Here is a 17,135-nt window from a genome sequence, read left to right as displayed (position 1 = left end):
GGAGGGCTGCAGCAGCCCCTGCTCCCCCAGCCTGGCAGCTGCCCATCCAGCACAGCGGCGCAGTCTGGCAAATGCTGTCCTTAGGGGAGAGGGCAACTGGCTCGTAGGACCAAGGAGGCGGGCAGAGAGGGTTGGATTATGCAAGCCCAGGCTGCTCCTGGAGGGAGGGAGACACCTCGGTCTCTGTGTCTGGGGTTTAGGGTTCATGGCTGTGGGAGGATCAGCAGGGATGGACGGAATTTAGAGAGACGCAAGGATCAGGGAGAGCTGGTGCCACCCACACAGCGTGCTCTGCCCTGGAAAGGCCGTCGCAGGTAGGTAGAGTCAGAACAGATGGTTTGGGGGGGGGGGGGGGGGAGGGTCCAAGTCCCCCTTTTCTTTTAATTGAGTAATTTACAATCGTATCAAAAGCACCTTTGCAAACATGCAGCCCCTCCCCCAGGAAAGGAGGAAACGTGGCACCGCTCCAGGCCTACAGGCCACCCAGTCAGAGCCACAGGCTCCTGCATCCCTCGCCCATCTTGGGGGCCAATGCAATAAAAGTGCGCCCTGCCCACCGTACAGGTTAGACCCAAGAAACACGAGAGCAGGCGATCGAAAAAAAGCCCTTAGGAACGCAAAAAAAAAGAGAGAGGCCTGGGTCTTTTTCAAAACTTTATTGGAGTGGAGACGAATGTGAAATAAAATGCCCGACTCAGGCCGAGTGTCGCAGCTGCTGCCTCAGGGGCTTAAAGCACTCATTGGACTCCAATCTGTTGAGGTTGGTTTAACCTCATACCCCACTGTTTGTGGATAAGCCGCGGTGGTAATAAGTCTTGTAGCATTCGGACCCAATCGTGACTCGATGAAACTGAACCAGTTCATTGCGCCGTGCGCTACAGCAACGGATATCTGGTCTCTACTCTCGAAAAGCTTTCCCACAAACAACAGTGGGTTAGGAGGTTAAACCAACCTCAACAGATTTAGTCCAATGAGTGTTTTAAGCCCCTGGGGCAGCAGCTGTGAAACTCGGCCCGAGTCGGGCGTTTTATTTCACATTCGTCTCCGCTCCAATAAAGTTTCGAAAAAGACCCAGGCCTCTATCCCTTCTGTTTTCCTGACAGCGTACAGGTTCACAAGTGTTTGGACGGGCATCCCTAACCCCAAACGCACGTCCAAACCACAGCCGTAGCTAACAGCTCTCAGCACACACCAAGTCCCTGTTGATAAGGCTATTAGCTATTCCCGCGCAATGCAAAAAAAAAAAAAAGGCCCCATGCACCCGAGGCGCACTTTTTAATCCATAAAATGTTACGCCTGCCCCGAGCAGGCATAAAGTCCTCCCGCGCATCAAGGGCTCACCTTAAAAACAGAAAACTGCTTTTCTGTGATTCCTCCTACTTACTATGGTCGCGCTACTAAGGAGGAAGAACCACAGACAGCAGCACCGTGCAAAAAAAAAAAAAAAAAAATTTTCGGGCGCACAATATACACGCTCCGGGCCGTGTATATTGAGTGTGCATATTGTGCCGGCAAATGAACTGCTGCGGGATAAACCAGACTCTCGTAAACTGAGCGTCCATTTTCCTAACCCACGCATCGCCACGTCTCCTGGACGCCGAATGCCATGGAGGCGCTAGGGCTGCACAATTTATCCCTAGTGCAGCCTTTTTAGTGCAGCAGCAGCAGCTCATTTGCTTACTGCATTGGGCGCCCAGGAGAGGGGATTGTGCACGCGTTAAAAAAAAAACGTGTCCCCAATTTCGACGCATTTTTTGCGCATCCATATTGCATTGGCCTGTCTGTTTAACCTAGACACATCCAAAGAGCTTCCAGCCACACTCCCAAAACAATTTTACAGCAGTTTTAAAATATCCTTCTCCCCCCCCCCCCCCAAGTATAAATAACAGGAGCGCGCCCCTGATCCTTGTCCCTCACTCCTGAATTACGTCATAGGCCGCCGCTAATAAAATCTTAGCTCTGACGAGCAGTACACACAGACACAAGAGACCTTCCCATTAGGCACTGCCAGGTGCAGTATTTATGGGGGTAAGACCATCCACGGTCCTCAGGCTCCAGTTAATATCATTTGGCTCCCTCCAGATTCATAGCCGTATGCTCGAGGCACGAGTAATCTTCCAGTGTGATCTCTCATCTCGGTCTGCCTGAAGCAGATCTGCAATGCTCCAGCCTGGGTCCGTGGGAGCGAGAATCCAGCCCTGGCGCTGCTGTCGTGACCAGCCTCAGTCTTTTGCGCTCTGCGGCAAAAAAGTCCCAGCTGCTTCCTCTTACCATCCAGGCCTGGCTGGAGAAGCTAGCCTGCTGTTCAGGAGGTGGTCACTAAAGCAAGTTGAGCTGGCAGCTGCAGGAGATGGGGCTCCCCACCATAGTCCACGAGCGACTGCAAAATGAGCCCTACTGCAAGAGCAGAATTACCACCTCATCATCATCATCATCTCCCCCTCAGAGCTAGGTCAGCCGTGGGGGGATGATATCCAGCCCTGGTTATGCCTGTTGGGCCTGGAGGTTCCCACCGAAGGCTGCAGCTGGAGGTGGAGGGGGTGCTGGCCTGTAGAGAGGAAAAAGGACAGGTCAGAAGGTGGCAGATAAAGAAGCCAGGGTTAGGTAGCACTGCCACGGCCTCTTCAGGAACTGCAGGAGACGAAAAGAATGGGACAGGAGAAGGGAAGTACATCAACAGAATGGAGCTGCCTCTGTCACAGGAGCCCTGATGGCTGCCTCTGCGGGGAATGACACTGGCATGAGCTGGCAAGATTACACTGAGAACTCCCTGCGCTGCAGACGCCAGGCCCTGATGGTTATCCAGGGGGGCGTCTCCCTCCTGCGTTCCGAGCTCCAGCTCTGCACGGCCGGACCACCTGTGGCTTTGCCTTCTCGCCTGGCTGTCCCTGAAACCCCCTGACCTCATGCGGAGGGACTTACCTAGACGGCAGCACCATTTCCGGAGTATAGACGGGCACTTTGGGAAGCAATTCCTCTCTGTCCTGTGTCGGCGGGTCCGAGGGGAGAGGTTTCTTTGGGGGAGGTGGCTTCATGGGAGCTTGTAGCTGCAGTGAAAGAAAAAAAGGTGTTCCGAAGCAAGCAGACTCCATCCCCCTCCTCAGCACCCGAGCACAGCCATCTTTTGCCCATGTAATGGCCAAGGCACCTTCCCTTCCACGCTGGCAGCGATAGGAGAACATTAAAGCCCCTTCCTTCAGCTCATCGGGGCCTCCAGCGCCTCTCAGCAGATGGCGGTGAAAGGTGCTCTGCTCCGCACTATTCTGAGACGGCAGGGGGAAGGCAGGGGGGGGGGGGGGGGGGAGGGAATAGCTCTGCAGTCTCCCATCAAGGACACCCCACTGTACTGCTGAAGGGTTCCCCCCTACATCTCAGACCCACCTCTGGGATCTCACGCACCCCACTTTCTAACATCAGGGGCAATTCCTCAGGGCCCAAATCCAAAACCTTCTCAGAAACTGCCAACAATTCACACTGCTTCTCGTGTGATTTAATAACGCGACAAAGAAAGCCACCATTACCAACCAACCAGGTCATGGAGCCCAGCACCAACAGTCAACCCCCCTCACCATCAATGCTACCGTCACCAAAAGCACCATCACCGTGTAGAGGAGAGCAGTACCGCCCTCACCACACCAGCTGCGTTACCTGAGGCTTCCTTGGCACAGGATCCGCTGGCAGAGGCCTCGAGGGTGGGGCAGGCCTGTCGATAGCGGTGCCCTGAACAGACAGATCAGGGAGAATGAGAGCAGCAGCAGAGAGGCTGAGAGCGACAGGAGCATGCACAGGAGAGCACAAGTTGCCTAGAATGAGCCTAGGACGAGGGGGGGCACCTGAACAAGAGCCTGTGGCACTCAGAAAGCTGTTAAGACTGATGATGTTATACAGTTATTGCGACATTTTCTCACAGGAGCCTGCATGTGCGCACAGTGTCTAGGTGTATACAGAAGAGGAGGAGGAGGAGGAGGGATGGCTGGAGAAGACAGGGTGCAGACGAGGTGAACTCTCGGAGCGGAGTCCGATCGGTGGCACTGGTGCCGTTCAGCCCGCTCCCCTGCCGCAGACTGGCCAAGCAGAAAGGATTCCTCGGAAGCTTATCTTCGCTCAGTCTGTCTCCCTTTTCTCTTCATTAGCAAAAAGGTAGGTACGCGGCTCTGGACTGTGCGCCGAATCACGGCAAACGCCCCCACCCCCCCCTGCTTCCCCGTACAGCGGTGAGATTGCTGCAATCTACTTGCCCCGCTAAGGAAGCAGCATGCATGACGTCACCGTCCCATCCCATCCGCCCCGCTCTTAGCAATGGCAATGTTACCTGCAACTGCTTTGGGACCGGATCAGGCGGAAGAGGCTTGGAAGGTGGGTCTGGCCGTGCAGAGTCTTGAGAAAAAGGCTGAGGTGGGGGGGTGACACAGCAGCCCCAACAGAAAGGTGAGGAAGGAGGGAAAAAGAACATAGGAGATGGGAGAGAGAGAGAGAAGAGACACGTGCAGTTAATGTTACAGTGGTCGTCCCACCAGGACATGCGGAGGGCGACGTGGACGCGCGTGCAGCAGAGGACAAAGCAGAGACTGGTGCGGCAGCGGAAGGACGAGGTTAGGCTGAAACAGGAACCCCACCCCCCCACCCCGTCCCCCTCTCCGAGCAGCTCGTGAAGGTGCTGCCTCCCATCTGGCATCGCACAGGATCTGCAAGTCAACGTCCTCCTGGCTCAGCTGAGCCGGGAGACTGCAACGTCTCTTTCCTTTCTTCCCGTCGTGGACTTGCTTCCATCTGTCCCAGCGAAGGATGTGATAAGCTCCATCCCCTCCCACACGTGAGCTCATAGCTTCCAAGACGTTTGGGGGGGGGGGGGATACACGCACACAACCAGAGCGACAGACACAAGAGGTCCGAGAGCAGGGTCTCATCTCTCACCAGCACAGCACCTTTATCGATGGGAACCCTGCCTTCATCCACTTCAGGACTCTCGCTCCAAGCAGACCTAGAGGAACCCCCCCCCCCCCCCTCACCATCCTGAATGCCTGGGTCCTAACTCAGGCAACCTGCCCAGATGTTCCAGAGCTGGGACACAGCCCACCAAGTCGCAGAAGAAAAAAAAGGAACCAGTGGAACAGGCGTGAAAGGCCAGAGGCTGCCCCCATCCCACTCCCTGCACAGCGTGTGCCTTCCCCTGCATCCGTTACCTCAGTCCTGGGCGGCATCACCTGGAGCTCGGTGCTCTGCATCCAGTGAGGGGGTCTCGGGCGCTCCGGAGGCACCTGCGTCACAGCTCGCGCTTCCATGTGAGAAATCCTGCCAAAGAACAGGTGCACACAGACACACACACACAGACACACGGACACGCTTATTGCAACAAAACCTCTCCAGCCAGAAAGCAGAAAATGCACAAGGCAGAGCCCACAGCGAAAAGAAGTCACCGTCGTCCCCCGCCCCCATCCTCCTGTAGACCCAACAGTGCATCTGATCCACAGCAAGGCGTTCTGTGGGCTCTGGCTGAGCTCATGTAAGATAGGACCGAAAAACAGAAGAGCCCCCCCCCCAGCAATCATTCCCCCCCCCTGAAGTCCCCTTGGGCCACCCCAGCTCTGATCTCGAGCACCAGAGGACACCTGCTCTCTTCTCTCCCCCAATAAAAAAAAAAAAGGACAATTTAAAAGCATTGAAAGGATTTCCTTCACTGCAAGCAGAGCTGTTCTACATTTTCCTGTGGCCCCTTCCCCTATCTATGCAGGGACCCCCCTCCCCCTCCATCTGCAGCCCTTTCCGCTTCTCAGCTCGCCCCACTCTTCTCCTGTGGAACCGGAGGCAGTCAGCGGCACCCGGCTGGCCCAGCCTCACCCATTCGGGCTGCAGCTAGGAGGACTGGAAGCAGCAGAGAGAGCGAGAGAGACAGGAGCGGGCTGTGCACCAGCACCAAGCAAGCAGAAGGAACCTTGCAGGGCCCACTGAAGCATTTCTGGTTCAGGCACTTTCACTTCCTACTTACAGGGAAGGGTTTCTTATTCATTTGTAGGGGTGGGCATCAATAAAAACTTTGGTTTCATAGCATTTTGTTTCGTTTCCCCCCCCTTTTTTTTTTATACTTTTCGTTAGGGTTTTTTGTTTGGGGTTTTTTTTTAATTTTTTGTTCAGTGCACACTATTTGAGTTGTAATAGTGCACATTAAAATCACAACAGTGTGCACTACATGAAAAGTTAAAAATTACAAAAAAAAAAAAAATTCTGTGAATTTATCGTTGTGGCTTAGAAACGAAGTAGGCCATGTCAGCAATCTTGCCCATGTGGTTAAAAAGCCATTTGAAAGACGGAATTGGGCCGTCACAGTTTATAAAGACTTGTGGAGACATATAGCGGCCGTTATGCGCGTGGGTCATGTTCTGCGTGCAAGCAGGCACACACCAACTTATAGATTGACCTTTGGATAACCTGCAGCCGCAAAGGCAGCGTGCGTTTCAAGTAGCGCGGTGGATGTAGTACGGTCTCCTTGCAAAGCCTTGTACACAGGCAAGACCATGCATGGTAGAGCATCACAGTGCAATTAGATGTCAAAAGCTGGCTCAACACTGCCTTGCTTTAAACCACCAAATTTGAAGACCTCTTTTGTAGAGTTTTGGAGATATTAAAATTAGACGTTCGAGGAAGTAATTAGAATTTGACTTTTACAGGCTGAACAGTGCTGGATTTTTACTTTGCAAACAGTTCCATCCTTGAGGTTTAAACAAAGAGATTGGTCGGTCAGTGTTTATGTAAAGTTGGTTTGGAGAGTTCGCGATTGCTTAGATGGTAGGACTGCATGGGTGTTTAGATTTGCGTGATCAGAGATGTGGGCTGAGTGTTTCTGCCATTTTTTTTTCCAGTCGATGCGTGAGCCGGGTGCAGCCGCAGAAGAGGGCATGTTTTCACTTGGGTGTCAGTTTTATTGTTTTAACATTTATAGCTGTAATGACGTTCTTGTGCGCTTTTTTTTTTTTGCAGATTTCTGCAATTCCCCCTGAAGGCGGCACAGTTTTCGTGCCGAAACATTGTCAGCGTTGGGATGGCTTCTGAGCGCGTTGGTTCTTTTGCCGAGTTATTGGTTTAAAAGAGAGCTGATCTATCGCTTAAGATAAGTAGTTTTTGTATGCTTTGTTAACAATTTTGAACAAAGTGAGATTTGAATATAGTTAGTTATATGGGAAAGAGTATGACACGTGAATTAAGTGCTCGGCTATATGATACTGGTTGAAGCCCACTGCAGGCAAGACGTTTTGATCTGATACTAATTCCCACTGAATTAGAAAGATTTCCTCGATTTGTTATTAACTTTTAAAAGTTAAAAACAAAAGCACATCTCTACTAATTTGGGGTGGTATGACGACTCAATGAGATACTCTGTTCTGTTTATGGAGAAACCCAAACAGGTTAAAAGATGCGGCACTGCTGCGAGGCAGCTCACGTCGTTGGTCAATAGTTAGTGAGCGCTAGCGCACGTTACCCTTACTAAGGCAGGCTCGGGGGGGGATTTACGGTATATACCAGAGGAAAAACCAAAATCATGTTGATTTTGGGATTTAATGCCCATTCAGAAACACTGCAGCAGGCCCCCAAGGTAGTCGCTCTCGCCACCAAGCAGGGAGCGTTGGATTCATTACCGGTTCCCCTCAGCCACGCCGCCTTCACCTAGGAATCGGACTCGAGTCTCAGGCTCTGTACTGGAGGAGAAGCAGAGTCAGGGGTCGGGATTAGAACCCGGCTCTCCAGGTCTCTCTTTAATCCCCAAACTCTCATCCCAACTGCCCATCATAACACTCCCCCGCAAGACAGAGTTCCAAACAAGTAAAAAAAAAAATAATAATAATCCTGAAAAAGCAAAGTCAAACTAAAAAGAGGAAATTGTTAAATATACAGAAATATGACTTTTTCTGTGCCACAGACTCTTCCTGCTGCACACATGCGGAGAGGAGCTTTATTCTTAGATAGCAGACAGTGTAAGGACTGAAGCTAGAGGCAGCTCACGTCATAGAAATGTAACACAAATAAAGGCCAAACGGTCCCATCCAGTCTGCCCAGCAAGTGGCTTATGGTAGTGACTGCCCCTCCATGCAGGTCACCCAGGATACTCTCACTCCCATCATTTAAGGGTCCTCTGCGTTTATCCCATGCCCTTTTAAATTCCACCACGGTTCTCGTCCTCACCACCTCCCCCGGAAGGGCATTCCAGGCATTCACCACCCTCTCCGTGAAGAACTATTTTCTGATGTTGGTTCTGAGTCATTGTCCCCCCCGGAGTTTCATTTCGTGACCCCCTAAGTCCTACAATTTCCTGACCCTCTCCCCCATCTTCTCCAGAGGCTTGGTGCTGCTTTTCGTATTTTGGTTTTTTTTCTTGACACTGCACACTTTTCAGCGGGTCTGAGCCGTGCGGTGCTGTGTTTTGCACGACCATGAGACCATTGCAAGGGTTCGGGCATGGCACTGCCCTCAGCGAGTCTGAGCCGTGCGGTGCCCAGAGAAAACAAAAAAAAAAAAAGAGCTGCTCCAGAGCTGGATGGGACGGTGGAGAGGCAGGTGAGGGTTGAGACTGGCTGGGATGGGGTTAGGAAAGAGGGTTTTAGTCACCCAAGTTGCTCTAAATCAGTGTTTCCCCAACCGGCGCCTTGGGGCTGGCCTGCTGGTGTGCGGCGAGAAGAGCTGGAATCTTTCCTTCCTGCCTGCAGAATGTGTTTCTGCCAGCAGAGGGGGGCAGAGAGCAGGGCCTCTCTCTCTCTCTGCTGCTTCCCTTTCTCTCTGGTCTTGCAGGACATGCCGGGCTCCTGCCGTTCTCACTGCCAAAGCAAGCCCACAGAGGAGGAGGAGGAGGAAACCTCACCAAGGAAGTGCCGTTCAGCTCCGGGGAGGGGAGGGATAGGAAGAAGCAACAGCTGAATGTGCACACGGGCACAGAGTGTCTGGAGGGAGGGAGGGAGGGAGGAAAGGGAAGGTGACGATGACAATGGCTAGAGGGGCTAGGGTAAAGGGACAAGGAAGGTGATGATATACCAGGGGGTAGAGGGAAGGGAAGAAGGTGATGATGCCAGGGGAGAGAAGGTGCTGCTGATGCCATAAGGGTAGAAATAGAGGGAAGAGAAAAGAAAGTGATGATGGCTGAGGGGGGGTGGAGGTGATGATGATGCCAGAAGAGTAGAGAGAGAAGGAAGGGAATTTAGTGAGGATGCCAGAGGGTGGAGGGAGAAGATGGTGATACCAGCGGGGGAAGGAGGAGAGAAAAGGGAAGGGAAGGTGGTGATGATGCCAGAGGTGGAGGGTGCAGGTGGTGATGATAGGGGTTGGGGAAAGGGAAAGTGATAATGCTGGAAGGGTGGAGAGAGAGGGAAGGTGGTGATGATGCTAGGGGGAGAGGGAAGATTAAGATGATGACAGTGCCAGAGGGGTGGAGGGAGAAGGTGGTGATGGGAGAGAGAAAGTTTGGGCAGCAGAAAGGAAAAAAAGGTGGTGATGAGGATGATGACGACGTCAGAAGGTTGGAGGGAAAGAAGGAGAAAAGAAGGCGGTGGTGATGCCAGAAGGGTGGAGGGAGAGGGAGGGCAATGATGCCAGGGGAAAAGAAGAGAAAGTGATGATAGCAGGGGGGTGTGGAGGGAGAGGGAAAGGAAGAAGGTGGTGATGATGGGGAGGAAGGAAGAGGGATGGGAAGAGAAGGTGATTGTGTCAGGGGTGGGGGGGAAGGAAAGGGCCAAGTGATAATACAGGGCTTAGCGAGGGAGGGAAAGTGATGAAGCGAAGCTGTGCCGGATGTGCCCACGACACAACCTCTCACATCCACATCAACGGGGGGGGGGGACGGGGACGGGGACTCTGCTTTCATATTTGGGAAATAAGGGGGAACAGCAAGTCAAGAGGCTCGACTAGGGTGTTGGCCACTTGGGTCCAACAGCAGCCCTGGCTCCTGCACCGAGAGGCTTGCCTTGAAAAAAAAAGGGGTGAAGATGCCGGGGTTCGGCGTGTGCTTTACCTGTACCGGCAGCTGGAGGCCTTCCTGAACCTGCACAGACCCCGGCTCAGGGCGCTACGCTTGAAGTAACAGACGCCCAGGAGCAGGGCCAGCGGGAGCACCAGGAGGAAGATGAGGAGGAGCGCCGTGGAGAGGGCACTGCTGCCTGCAAGGGAGGAGAGAGAGAAGGCAAAAAAAAAATGGCAGAACAATGTCCGTGTGCCTGGACATGCGGAGCTCCGTGGAAGATTCTGTTACACACACACACACACTCACACCTTGAAAAAAGAAAACTGCAAAGGGAGGAGCCGTGCCACACACCCTTCAGGGAGACAGGCCCTCTCTCACACCCCTCAGAGGAGGGCAGCAAGAGCGGAGGGGGAGGGGGAGGGGGAAATCCTGTTTAAAACCTCGATCCCTCGGAACAACAACAAAAGGAGGTAGGAGGGGATACCTCACACGGCTAGAATGGAAAAGCAATTCAAGACAAGAAAAATGGTCCATCCCAGATCTCCAAGGCAGAGGCTCCTGTACAAGGTGAGAATCCTTCCAAAAAGCACGCAGCAGAAAAACTGGCTTCCCCTGCACCCAGGCAGGGCAGTCCAGCGGATGGGAGACGGAGTAAAGCCAACTCACTGACATATTAGTCCTGTTCCGACATCAGCCCCCCCACCCCCCAGTACTCTCCATCTCCAGCAGATGGACGAGCTCGTGGTAAAACATAAATAAATATCAGACGAAGGGAAGATTCAGACGCACCGCTTCAGTCCCCCGTCCCCCCCCCCCCGAGCACACACCCGTTTGGACCCTCCCTCAGCTGAGTACTTTAAGCCTGGAAGCCTGGCATAGGCTTAAAAACAAAACAAAAAAACGAGGGGGGGGGGGGGGAGGAAAGTTTTAGGCCTCCTCTTTTTACTTACTGGGTTCTCCTTTCCTCAGCATTTTTCCTCTCTTACCCCGTTTTCCCTCTCACGTCCCTGGGGAGTTAGTGAAGAGCGGAGGCAGCTCAGGCTCAGCGGGTTGAGCAGCTTTTGCTTAGGCCCCACTTCTCGGGTCAGTCAGCCGCATGGGCACGTTGCGGCAGTGGGGGGGGGGGGGGTTCCCCCGCGTGCCTAGACACGCGCACACATTTTCACCACACGACGGCATCCTGACACGGCCACACACGTGCACGAGTACTCGTATGCGTAAGGCCGAGGCCTAGATTTGAGCGCGTTTTGCTGCTGGAGTGCGTGCAGGAGATCTTTACACAGAAACCTATGAGAAACGGTCCATCCGATCTTCCCAGCAAAGCTTCCGGTAGTATCTGCCGTGCAGGTTACCCCCATGCTTATCAGCTTCCCAAACTGTAAAATAAAAGTCAGGGCCCTCGTCGGTTACCGTCTGAATCCAATTCCCTGTTACCCCCCTGCCATTGAAGCAGAGAGCGAATGGTTGAAGCTGCATCAAAAGTATCAAGGCTTGTTGATGAAGGGTAACAACTGCCGCACCGGCAAGTTACCCCCATGCGAGTTTCCCCAGACCGTAAAAGTCGGGACCCTCGTTGGTTGCTGTCTGAACCCAATTCCCTGTTACACCTTGCCGGAGACAAAAAATAAATAAATAATAATATCTAAGCGCCTTGCTATCTGTGACGCTTGCCCTATAAAGGGCAAACCGGCCATTGCTCCTTCTACGCCTGTGTCAGCGATGCTCAAGGCGATTTGGTTCTTACAGATTTTGTCAATGCTGGGACATCCCCTCGGCCTATGGCGACTCTGGAGGGGAGTGGGGAGGGAAGAGACTAACCGGACAGTTCCCCTCCCTCCTTGTTGCCGATGGCAGAGGCATCCCCGAGATAGGGGTCAGAGAGTGCCAGGTTTTGGCCTTAGGGGTCCTGGAATGGATCCCATCCTCCTCCTCCTGGGAGGAAGAGTTCCAGGGCCTGCAGGCTTTTCTGCAGGGTCCCACAAAACAGACTGGAAGGTGGTCTGTCAGAGCCAGAAGGCAAGTATGAAAGGAAGGCAGACCAACCGTCTTAGAGTAAAATAATTTGCACATCTCTCTCTCTCTCGAACAAAAGAGCCCAACTCTGGCCAAGTTTCGCACAAGGCTGCTTCAGGGGCTTCACCAGAGGCGAGATTAGAAATCGATTTCTCAAGTTGCAAAGATATATGACCACAGCAAGGATATTTGCCTACATTGGTCTACTGAAGCAATCAAAACGTGATAGTGAGTCAAAGGGTTTGCCGTGTTACTGCCTGAATGCAGTTGGTCTGTCTGGTGCTCGGTGGAGGCGAAGCAACCTACTAAGAAGGGATTGCATGCTCGGGTCTCCCATCTGTCAGCCACTGTGGGCAAATGCCGCAGGGAAGCTATCCCTGGAAACGTGGACCATGATACGTCTGATAACTCCGATGGGAACTTGGTTTTCTCCCCTCTAGAAGAGGGAAAAATTCCACCTGATTTGGAGCCACCACGTCAGACTCTGAAGACGCTCTGTGTGGACAGGGGTGACGCTACGGGCTTACAAAAGAAAGATCCTATATTAGTCACTTTACGCAATCTGTCCTGTTTTTTTTCCCCTCCTGGATCCAATTCACGAGTTAACCTTGAGTGGAATGCCCTGGAGGCAAGTTTTAAACGGGGGCGTGCTTTAATGGATTTGCACCCTTCGGTTCCAAAGGCAAGGGAACAGTTGCGATTCCTGAAGGTGGATGCTTTGGTATGCGCTATTACCAAGTGCAGCCTAAAAAATGCTCATTATAGGAGGAGGATGGAGGCTATTCTTAACCAGGCCTTTGAGGCCATGCCAATGAATTTACAAATTGCTTCTTGCTGCTGCCACCGCGGACTGGTTTGCATCTCTCTCAAAAGATGCAAGGAGCAGGATCCGATGGCAGATTGGCAATGGAACCGGGAGTCGCATTCTTGGCAGATGCAGGCTGTGACTTGGTGCAGATGGCCGCCAGTTGTGACTGATGACGATGCCACTTTCTTTTGGGGCGAAGGGCCGCTCCATGGATCCCCATTGGTTTCAACCTTATAGAGGAGCAACTACTCAAAGGTCTCGTCTTTTCGGAAGATCTCAGTCCTTTCAGTCTAAGAAGCCTCGTACGGATGCGGGCTCACCTACTGGATCAGGAGATAGGTGGGCTTCTGTCTCACTTTTATCAAAGGTGGGCCCAGATGATGACAGACCAGTGGGGGTCCTGGAACTGGTAAGGGATGGCTATGCTCTAAGTTCCTCCAAATGGTCTCTCCATGCAACTCTTTACAGAAGCGAGTGGCAGTGGAGACTATGTTAAAGGGGCTGTTGGATTTGAAGGCTGTAATTCCTGTTCCATGATCGCAAGAAAATACGAGGTGCTATTCCATTTATGTTATCATTCCCAAAAAAAGAGGGGTCTTTTCAGCCCATCCTGGATCTGAACGGATTCCATCGACATTTGCATGTGACTCATTTCAAAATGGAAACTTTACGTTCCGTAATAATGGCAGTACAAACGGGAATTTCTCACGTCTCTCGACCTGACGGAGGCCTATCTTCATATTCCCATTCACCAGGAACATCGTTTCCTACACTTCACCATTCTGGGATGTCATTATCAATTTCAGGCCCTGCCCGTCGGGCTGGCTACTGTGCCCAAGACTTTCTCCGATGTCATGGTGGCGGTCACGGCATCTCTGTGCAAGGAGGGCATTCTGGTCCATTCATATCTGGACGACTGGTTGATTTGGGCCAAAAGTAGAGACATGAGTCACTTGGCATCTCGCAAGGTGATCTTCAGGAGCTAGGCTGGGTAGTAAACTTGGCCACGGATAGTTTACAACCATCTCAGATGCTAGAGTATTTTGGTGTGTGACTCGATATGGAGCAGGGCAGAGTGTTTCTACCGGACAGCCACATTCAGAAGTAAGTTACTCAAGTTCAGGCTCTAAGACAAACTATTCACCCGATGGTGTGGTCTTACCTGCAGGTCCTGGGAAGGCAGCAACATTGGACATAGGCCCTGGGCAAGGGTGCAAATGTGGCCTCTTCGGCACATATGCTCTCCCAGTGGAATCTGTAGTTGCAGGAGTACACAGTAAGACTCCACTTGCCATTGGAGATTAGCGTCCAGTTGCAGTCATGGTTACAAGCAGATCATCTCAGAAGGGGGTTTCCTTGGAAACTCCAGACTGGTTAGTGCTCATGACAGATGCGTGCCTTCTGGGTTGGGGGCTCATTGTCAAGAGTTGGTGGTGCAAAGGTGGTGGAATGCCAAACTGCAGCGATGGACCATCAATCAGTTGGAAGTGTGTTCAGTCTGACTGGCATGCTTGTGGTTCGCCAAGCAGCTGGAAGCTCGAGCAATAAGGATATTGTCAGACAATGCCTTGATAGTGGCCTACATCAATCAGCAAGGTGGAACCAGAAGCCAATAGGTGTCGGTGGAGGCAGATGCGCTCAAGGTGTGGGCAGAACAAAACATCTCCAAGACATCCGCCTCCCACATTGCCGGGAAGGACAATGTAAGGGGCGACTCCTCAGCAGGCAGATCTTGGTCCCAGGAGAGTGGGAGTTGGCAGAAGAGGCTTTTCATCTCAGTGACGTGCTGGGGTTACCCATACCTGGATTTACTGGCAAGCTCCAACAACGCAAAGGTTCTATGGTTCTTCAGTCACCAAAGAGATTCCGAGAGCAGTGGGCATCGATGCTCTTGTTCAGGTTTGGCTGCAGAGTGGGGATTTATATGCCATGGCCAATGACAGGCAGGATCATTTGCAAGATTGCAAGTCAGACCAAAACTGTACTTCTGGTGGCTCCAGATCTGCCCCAGAGGCCGTGGTCTGCCAATCTTTAGAGGCTGCTGGTGTACACAGTCTTCTCAGACTACCACTCAGGAAAGATCTATTGCATCAGGGGCTCTTACTGCACTATGATCCGAGTTGGCTTTGTCTTATAAGTTTGGCCATTGAGAGAGCTTGATTGCTGAAGTGTGGTTATGCTTCTGCAGTGATTTCCACTTTGCTCCAGGCCAGGAAATTTTCTATATCTATTGCTTATATTAGGGTTCAGAGAGTGTTCAAGAGGTGGTGTGAGGTTTTCACCCTCTTAAAATTGAAATTCCACTGATATCGGAATTTTTGCAGGAATGTTTGATTAAAAGCTTGGCCTTAACCACTCTGAAGGTGCAGGCAGCAGCTCTCGCTTGCTATAGGGGGTGGGATAATCAAGAACTTGTCTTCCCATCCAGATGTGTCCAGGTTGCGTCCTCCCTTGCAGCTACTAAGAACATAAGAAAATGCCATACTGGGTCAGACCAAGGGTCCATCAAGCCCAGCATCCTGTTTCCAACAGTGGCCAATCCAGGCCACAAGAACCTGGCAAGTACCCAAACACTAAGTCTATTCCATGTAACCATTGCTAATGGCAGTGGCTATTCTCTAAGTGAACTTAATAGCAGGTAATGGACTTCTCCTCCAAGAACTTATCCAATCCTTTTTTAAACACAGCTATACTAACTGCACTAACCACATCCTCTGGCAACAAATTCCAGAGTTTAATTGTGCGTTGAGTAAAAAAGAACTTTCTCAGATTAGTTTTAAATGTGCCCCATGCTAACTTCATGGAGTGCCCCCTAGTCCTTCTACTATCCGAAAGAGTAAATAACCGATTCACATCTACCCGTTCTAGACCTCTCATGATTTTAAACACCTCTATCATAACCCCCCCTCAGTCGTCCCTCTTTGGGACCTTAATCTGGTCTTGTGTTTTTTTGGCGGGTCCTACATGTTGGCCACTACATGGTCTCTCTTTGCAGCTGCTCACCTTGAAAACAGTTTTTCTGGAAGCAATCTGTTCGACATGACAGGTCTCCGAGCTGCAAACTCTTTCTTGTTGTAAGCAGTTTCTACGAATGACTCCGGGGGTGGTACAACTTAGGACTGTACCTTCCTTTATACTGAAAGTGGTTTCGGAGTTTCATCTGAATCAGTCTTATTGCCCTGCCCACACTGGACAGGGGATAGAGATGAACATGATTATCGTTTGTTGCATGCCTTGGATGCAGTACTTGAAGATTACGCGCTCTTTCAGGAAGTCTGATCGACTGTGCTCCACGGTGGAGGTAAACAAGGAGAACCAGTGACTTGGGCGACTATAGCCCATTGGATGAAAGAAGTCATCACAGCCACCTATGTGGATGCAGATGTCCCATTATCTAGACAGATCAGGGTGCATTCCACTAGAGCTCGGGCAGTTTCGTGGGCAGAGCTTTGGTTGGAGGATGCCGTTGAGATTTGCTGAGCAGCAACAAGGCCTCTCAAACACTTTCTCCAAGCATTACCGATTGGACGTAAGGGCTCAGTAGGTTGTGGCTTTCGTGCATACAGTGTTGACAGCACCGCGGGCAGTCTCCTGCCCTTTTCAGGAATAGCTTTGGCTGGTGTGGCCTGGCCTGCCTGAGTGCACAGGAAGGAGAAATTACTACTTACCTGATAATTTCCTTTTCTTTAAGACAGGCAGGCCAATCCCACCTTGGGCTGTCTCCTTGCTTTTAGTTTGTCCTTTATATGCAGACGACGAAGAGTGTTATTTCTATTAATTCGTTTGAAGGACTGGTAAGTGACATAACCAGCCCCGAAGATTAGTTGATGTTAACTTTTTTTTGCTGAGCTCAGTGTTTCCCAGTTGATTGGAAGCACGAGTGGTGAACCGTTAATAGTCATGTTCAAGTATAATCAGTTTGTCCCCAGTTTGGCTTTTCTAGCGATACTGAAGGGATGATGTCAGGGCAGGGCTATATGTCAGTGAGTCAGCTTTACTCTGTCTCCACCTGCTGGTAGGAGTGCATAACTCATTGCTGTGGACTGGCTTGCCTTCCTTAGAGGAAAGGAAATCATCAGATAAGTAGTAATTTCTCCATACACAGCCTCCTCCTCCTCCTCCCCTCCATAGCTAAACTTGCAGGCACAAATGGGCAGGGAAAGGCACGTCACACGCTTGCACACGTAAGGGCATTCAGAATGCAAGCACGTGTGTACTCCTTGCGTGGGCTTCACTGACAACTGTTGGCACTATGCCCAGTTTATTCTCCTCCTTGGTAGAGAGGAAATGAAGAGAAAGTCAGAGATTAGCAGTGGGGATCTTGGATCCTGCACCGGGAGTAAGTCGGCTGGGTGGGCCCTTAGCACTCTAGCG

The 17,135-nt window shown here is 51.6% G+C and overlaps 1 protein-coding gene across 4 annotated transcripts in view; it reads right to left on the bottom strand.

The window, feature by feature from the left end:
* Window positions 1-1,348: 1,348 nt before the first annotated feature.
* The window catches only part of ADAM15 (ADAM metallopeptidase domain 15), a 32,016-nt gene continuing 16,229 nt past the window's right edge, over window positions 1,349-17,135 (bottom strand). Inside the window, exons 19-25 of one of the 4 annotated variants that reach the window (XM_029579478.1) lie at window positions 9,992-10,136; window positions 7,632-7,691; window positions 5,184-5,292; window positions 4,313-4,390; window positions 3,649-3,720; window positions 2,923-3,047; window positions 1,349-2,548 (exon numbers count right to left, since the gene is read on the bottom strand). In XM_029579478.1, coding sequence (XP_029435338.1) covers window positions 2,485-2,548; window positions 2,923-3,047; window positions 3,649-3,720; window positions 4,313-4,390; window positions 5,184-5,292; window positions 7,632-7,691; window positions 9,992-10,136 — 653 coding nt within the window. In that variant the 3' untranslated portion in view covers window positions 1,349-2,484. The remainder of the gene's footprint in view (window positions 2,549-2,922; window positions 3,048-3,648; window positions 3,721-4,312; window positions 4,391-5,183; window positions 5,293-7,631; window positions 7,692-9,991; window positions 10,137-17,135) is intronic. The other 3 variants (XM_029579479.1, XM_029579480.1, XM_029579481.1) reach the window with 3 other exon arrangements.

Source organism: Rhinatrema bivittatum, chromosome 16 (assembly GCF_901001135.1).
Source record: "Rhinatrema bivittatum chromosome 16, aRhiBiv1.1, whole genome shotgun sequence".
In the NCBI taxonomy this organism is placed as follows: Eukaryota; Metazoa; Chordata; class Amphibia; order Gymnophiona; family Rhinatrematidae; genus Rhinatrema; species Rhinatrema bivittatum.
The sequence above is the reverse complement of the archived record's forward strand: the minus strand, read 5'-3'. Positions and strand labels throughout refer to the sequence as shown.